This window comes from Octopus bimaculoides, chromosome 3 (genome assembly GCF_046866305.1).
Source record: "Octopus bimaculoides isolate indiv1 chromosome 3, ASM4686630v1, whole genome shotgun sequence".
In the NCBI taxonomy this organism is placed as follows: domain Eukaryota; kingdom Metazoa; phylum Mollusca; class Cephalopoda; order Octopoda; family Octopodidae; genus Octopus; species Octopus bimaculoides.
In genome coordinates, this window is record NC_142930.1 from 144337977 (window position 1) to 144345476 (window position 7500).

General features: G+C 33.8%; 1 protein-coding gene across 1 annotated transcript in view; it reads right to left on the reverse strand.

Moving 5' to 3' along the window:
- The window catches only part of LOC106870461 (protein inturned), a 121869-nt gene that overhangs the window by 39111 nt on the left and 75258 nt on the right, over nt 1-7500 (reverse strand). The window contains exon 12 of the mRNA XM_089349751.1: nt 2021-2169. Within this exon, the coding sequence (XP_089205877.1) occupies nt 2021-2169 (149 nt within the window). The remainder of the gene's footprint in view (nt 1-2020; nt 2170-7500) is intronic.

Genomic DNA, 7500 nt, shown 5'->3' on the forward strand with positions numbered 1-7500 from the left:
GTCGATAAGCCAGCTGGAGGAGATGTCCTCCTGGGGCTAAAAGCAACAGTAACATCCACTCCTAGGGTCAGCCACATTTAAGTGGCAATATACTTCACTCTATCGTGCAGTTACTGTTAATACCTCGTTTAGAGAATTAACATTGCTTATATATATATATATATATTCCGAATTTGTGTAAATATGTATAGAATAATATATCAGTTGAATAAAGTTAAATCATGGTCTAGTTTTCACGTTTTTTTATTATTGCATTTAAAAAAATTCTTTTACAATGTTGAAGTGTGTTAAACATGAAAAAAAAAATTTTATAACATTCATAAGCTTCAATTAGCGCTTCCAAACTTTCGTAGTAGTCATCAGATTTCAAAATGTATTTAACTGACAGTTGTGTTCTTGACAACTGTAGTAAAATGGCTGACTTCTTCCTTTTTATAACTCTTAGACGGCTCCAACAAGCTGATTTTTTGGAAAACAGTTTTCACCAATATTTTAACTGTATTCCAAAAATTGAACTTTATGAACATTACAAAATATGTTTTAGTGTTTAACACACTTCAAAATTGTAAAACTTTTTTTTTTTAAATATACAAAAGTTTTCATTATTGTATTTTTTTTATTTTTACAATTTTGATCTTAAACTCTGTTGTGCATGCACATTAAGTTTTAACGTTAAAGCTCACTTCCGTTGTTTACAGCACTGCTTGGAAAGAACGTGTGTAGCGTGTGATCGTCGCATTGACAATGACAGAGAAAGTTGGCATGACGATACTTGCTCAGAGGCCTGCGCGAATTTGCAGAAAGCATATGGATAGGAGTGTATGAACGGCACATGAGTGTATGAGTGGGTCAGACGTTTTCAAAATGGCCGAAAAAATGTTGATATTGATGAACGTTCTGGGAGACCAGAAACCAGCAGAACAGAAAAAACATCGCAGATGTGCATGCAGCTGTGAGGGGATATCGTCGAATCACTATCCGTGAGTTATCAGAGGATGTACAGATTAGTTACGGTTCAGTTCAGTCTATTATCATCGAAGATTTGGGTATGAGACACGTGTCTGCCAAGTTTGTGCCAAAAATGTTTTCAGCTGAGCAAGAAGACACTCTGGTTTCAGTTGCACAAGATCTCGATTGTGTCGAGAACGATGTAAAGTTTTTGAAAACTTTACGTAGGCCTCTGAGCCGATATCTTTTGGCAAAATTCGATGCATATTCTTTGCTTCTCTTTCTCTGTCTTGGTCAATGCAACGATCACACGCTACACACGTTCTACACACGTTCTACACAAGCATTGCTGTTAACAGCAGAAGTGAGCTAGAACGTTAAAACTTAGTGCGCATGCACAGCAGTGTTCAAGATGAATCTGTGCCAAGAAGCTTCACTCTGCATGCTTTAGCTTCGTGATTATGCCAACAGTCTGGATACTTATTGATCAGATCACGTATATAAAACCTTTCTGAAATCCTTTTAGCGTACAATTATGAACTAACGGGGGAAAACTTTATCAGCTGCACTATGTATGTGTGATGGAAAATAATTTGAAGAATATGAAATGTCTGGTATCAAGCTGAATTATTATTATGATTTCCATGAAACACAGTTCTGAGCGGTTAAAACTGAAATCTTATAGGTATCTTCAGTCCGTTCGTGAATTATACACATATCTCTGTCTGCCAATTTAGTTATTGAACACACAGACTATAAAATAATCCTATTGTATTTATTTACATGTGTATGATTTATTTAGTATATTTCTATGTAACTCCTTTGCTGAGAATACAAAATATCAGTCCTTAATCGTCTTGATATTATTCTTTAGAGCTGTGAAATTAAACTTTTATTGCCTCAAGTTAGCTCTTACTATTACAGGTTTAACTGGCAGTTTGTTTGGAAATATAGAATTAACATGATAAAATGAAGCAAAGAAATTAGCTAGTTAAATATGTAGCATGAACAAGAGAAAATTAAATGAATGAAAAGCGTAAATTAGAATATATATCATATTCAATATATTTACCTGGAATCACAGGATTTAAATAAATTTACATTTTCCATCTGCTGAAGGGCTGTTTTAGCTTGGTTTACCAGAGGCAGATCGGGCAATAAGGGGACAGCTTTTTCTTGACTATTTTTACTTTCAAATATGCAGCATATTAGAGATTGTTTCTAAAAAAGAAAATATATTGAAGAAAACAGGAAATATAAGTTTCGTTCTTCGCTTTGTTTCTTTTTTCAGTATTTAACAATAACAGTATACGCTAGAAAGCTACGCAACCAGTCAGAGCAAAATCAATATTTGAAGGAGAATTGCTAGTATTGAGGTGTATGTATGATGTGTATGATTTTGTAACTATTTGAATATTCTGAAAAGGTAAAGAGAGAAATTGTTTGCATGTTTGTTCTTCCATTCCAGCTTTGCTATGGCGGTGATAACAACACTGATTTAGACACGCTGTTAAGAATCAGCTAGTGTGTAGTGTGCCTAAGGTTGAATGACATGTGCTTGAATTATCTGAGGAGAATCTTTTGATTTCTGGTCACTTCAGCAGGGCTTTTTAGTAAATGCTATTCTGTACATCACTTATGTATAAGAGATCCATCTTTTAAGCAAAACATGTTGAAATAAGTGTCAGATTTGAAAATATACAGTGTCCTCCAATAAATGTATATAGCCAGTATAATTAATATTGCAATTAAACTTGAAAGAACTTCCTGAAATATTTGAAAGATGAATTTATATTTATTTGTCTCAGCATTTTGGGGGTCCTTTTTCAGTCAATATCACGACGTTCTCCCTCTTAGCTACGGATTTTATTAAATTATCAAGGAGTCAGTGATCTGCGTTTCTTCACTCTTCGGTCAATGTTTCTTTGAGCTCAGTAATTGATTTCATTTTCGACCTTGCTTGCACATTTTCAATCAGGATGTTCCTATAATGTATTAATTAAGATTGGGCTTTGAGAAACCCATTTCAGAAATTTGCTTCTTAGTTTTTTTTTCTCTAATGTTTGTGATATCTCGCTTGCTCTGAAAAGAATTCCAGATTCTTGAAAAGTGTGTTTTGTTTACCAGATCTTACACTGGAATAGAGGTTTAATAGATTTTTTCAAATATTTTTCTCTAACTTTCGATATTTAAATGTTTTTCATAAAAAGTTTTCTCTTATTTGCTTATTACTCAAACAGTTCCTCATAAGATAGCTTCATCTCTTCTATATTTAAATGTTGCTTGCAAACAATCTGGTTCCCATGTTTCAATTTCTTTGCACCATGAACTGGAAAATTGGCAGAAGAATTTACTTTCGTCTGACTATATTATTGATGACCAAAGTTTTTCTTTCTTTTGCATAAGTGTAGACCAGTTAAGACTTTTGGTGTCATTGCCTTTGAAAGGTACTGGATTCCTTGTTGCATATGTGCGTTCATATTTGAGGTGTTTTAAGACGGCTCTTTACTCAACATAGTGATATTTCCATAGAATTTTCAAAATTTCTAACACTTACATAGGTGAACTTAATGTTATGAATCTTACACTCAAACTGTTCTTGGTCAACACCAGCTAGATATACATGGACAGGGAGAAGATACCAGATGGCCGGTATTCTGGGAAGAGAGGGCTGAGCACAGTGGTTACTGCGGAGTTAAGGTAGTTAAAAGCACCAAATATGAGGTGGAAATACAAGTGGGGTGGAGTACCTGAGTGATGGAGGTACGAGACCAGGTCCGAGGAACAGAGGCAACGGAAGTAGAGACAAAATAAACAAAGAGACGAAACAGGCCTGAGGCTGGACCATGTTCAGGAGGATTGAGTTCCACTTAGTAGAGAGACAGCTCCGTGGATGAAGCTCAGGATACACTTGAGCGTAGGAATAACACAGTCCCAGATGTGCGAACAATATTTCAGCGTGAGCCTTGTAGAGAGTCGGCAAATGCTAAGATTTGAAATATTTTCTGGCCGTCTAGAGAAGAGGCAATCTTTTGTATGTGGTTCTCGTTGTGCTAATGATGCGCTTTCGCTGAGATAGATCCTTAGTGATAATGAAGTCTAGCATTTAAAGTAGCCATGAGATCTCTACCTGAGTGCCACTTGCTTAGTAAGATGTAGTGTGGTGATGTTTCATTGATATGACTGGTACCGTGGTTCTTTGGTGGCAGGGTCAGTTAAAAGAAATAAGGTTGTCATGGCCCCACTGCAAGATGCTCTCACTTTGCTATAAATATTTATACAGAATTTCTGGCAGCCACACATTTGACATAATCGATGATCATGAACACTGTCTTTTATACATGTTTTTTTCGTTGGTTATATTCACATCTATCATGGAATGCATAGTTATTTTTTCTTAAATATTTCACACATGTTTAATATTAATTTATATCATTATTGCTTCTCAATTCTCATTTCAAACATTTGACCCAATTATGATGATGAAAAAGGTTCGCTTTCGAATTCGTATAACAACCATGTTGTAGATTATTTTTAACATTATACTCTTAAAGATTTTTATTCAAATGTTACTTAAAATTTATTGCATAACCCTTTGCAGATTTCATTCAAGTCTATCATATTATTATGCATATAATTATTGCTCTCCGATTCAGTTTCTTTTATTAATTGCAAAAACACATTATCTTAAATCCGCTGGATATTCGTTTGTGATCTGTATTCTTATTTTACAATTTCACATAACGCGTTCTTTTGTTCTATCTTACACATCTTTCTCTACAATTGCTGTAGACTTGCCACTCTGGAAAATCCAGTACGCATTTCTGTTTTCGTTAGTTTTATTTCATTACGAGGAAGATATTTCATCTGATTTTATATGCTAATCATTTTTAGAGAGACACAAACATTTTAACATCACATTTACTTTCATAAATGTTAGTATTGTGCCTGGTCTGAATGACCTTTAACAGTAATCTGAAGTTTAATCAGAAAGATAATGAAAACTAGTAAGTAGCAGGAACAAGAACGATTCTGACAGCTTTATGATAACTGTAAAACTTCTTGTCTCATAAATAATATTTATAAGACAGACACGACATTAAGCACCCAAGAAATCAATCTTCATATTTTTTTATTCGAGATATATGTGTGTGTATGTATGTATGTATGTATGTATGCTTGTACATATATATATATATATGTGTGTGTGTGTGTGTGTGTGTGTGTGTGTGTGTGTATGTGTGTGTGTGTGTTTGTGTGTGTGTGTGTGTGTGTGTGTGTGTGTGTGTGTGTGTGTGTGTGTGTGTATGAGTCTCTGTGTATGTTTATGCGTTTACAATAGAAATGAGAGTAGCTTCACTAAAAACTGCTCCTGTATTATAAGTTAATTTGCAAGGAAATGTAGCAATTCTTTTCATCAATATAACTTTTCTAAAATATTATAATTCATTCATTGAGTGCGAAAAAACAATTCTGTTTTCTGATGACTGAATACTCAGGAGAATTCAGAGGTCTTTCAACTTTAATGTATGCCTACATAAACATAACTTTTTCCCGTGTATTTTCATACATTTATAAACTGTCGGTCGTTATTTTTTGACCTCACTTGATAAGTCGTAGTTGATGGTGTAATTCATAACAACTTTAGTTATATATTGTGGCAAAATTATCTCCCAAAGGTTTATACTCGTTGACTTTGAATGATTTCTCATGATGTTAAAACAGATAATATGACAGAAAGTTCAGATGAAATTGTCAGCTCTCTTTAGTCGAAGGTCTTTCTGTCTCATTTAGATAAATGTTCAGCGTAAGACATAACAAACTATTAACTGGGTCTTATATAATGAAAGTTATGTATACTATATGTGTAAATGAGAAGCCTTTTAGTTAATAGCTAGATTTCATCCTCCACTCTCATTCACTCATGTCTTACGAAATAGCCTGTACTGAAGCAAATGTAAAGAGAAACGGAATGAATTTGCGTACATATTGCATTTTCTTAGCATTTCTGATTTGTAGTCCAGATAAACATCTAGTTTGCTCGGATTTTTTAATATTAACATTTTACTCAGTAGTGTATAAATTGCAGTTTTGCTAGCATTTCTACATAGTTTTAGTCTTTAATTGTAAATGGAGATGTTGAGTGTTGTACTTCGATGTTCCTGAAGTTGAATACGTGATTATAGTATCTTGATTTAAATTTTCTTTTGGTCATTCCGGAAATCATGCTGATTTCTTAATTGAAAATTAACCATCTACCAAATAGAAACAGAGTATTATTAGACATTTATTTGGCAGATAGGAGCTTTGGTACTGTAGGAACTTTTCATGGAGCAAATGCAAGTAACGCTTACCTCTGGTGCGATTGTGGGTCTGTGTAATATGAGATTTTTCACTTTTGAGATACAATGTGGTTGCGCTTGTGCATGCCTAGTGAAGAAGCGTCTGTTTTTGCTTAAGAAGGATATCTAATAAGTTTAGAATGAGTTTACCTGGTGGTGTCTACGTCGAGGGAGAAGATTTAAAAAGCAAAACGTTAAATTCTTTCTATAGAGGGTCTAAAGCAGGTAGTAATGCTGTTTCAAATATACATTACCGTATTCTTTGATCCATTGTAATGCCACAATCTAACAGGAGACATTCCGAACAAAATATATTCATGTGTAGACAGGTTTGATATTCCCAAATTATTGAATACCATGGACAGGTTGTATAATCATATATAGATTTATAATATATTGTAGTTGGTTATTTACATATTTTCATTAAACCACTGCTAAGATTCAGGACAACATCTAACGGGTTACTTACGAAAATATTGGTTGATATGGCGATTGTTAACCCTAGCAGTTACCAAAGCAACAAATACTGAACAAATGGATCACATGTGTGTGTCTGTTACCATTTTCAGTACAGCAAGACCTTCGACACGATAAATAAGGAAATTAATTGACTTAAATTGACTCATAAGACGACCTAAGGTGTATGAATCAATAGGAATACAAACCCTATCAAATGAGCACAGGCATACATCGAGAGATTCACCTATGTAGGATCTCTTGAACCGTGTTCACCCACTATCGAAGAGCAACTTTTTTTTTTGTTTTTTTTCTCATGAATTATTACTTCAGTAATATTTCTAACTACAAGACTCTATAACTCTGTTCGGAATCTGAAAATTTTCGGAGTAAGGATTTTGAGATATATGGCTACAAATCAACAGTGCCAAATTGTTTATGTATGTATATATGTAAGAATAAATGCATATATGAATATATATATATATATATATATATATATATACACATTGTGGGTGTATTTGTATACATAGGTCTGTATGCATATATCTATCTGTAAATGAGAACGTACATGTGCATATAGATATAAGTGTACAGGTACACATACGTATATATGCATACGTTAACGTAAATATATTACATAAATATATTACAACTATGTGTGTGAAGCTTCATATCTTTTGTACCAAACACAAAAATATTCTCGAAAAGGTAGACTGCCTCGGTAATTAAGCTCGTCCTCTGCGCGCATCTT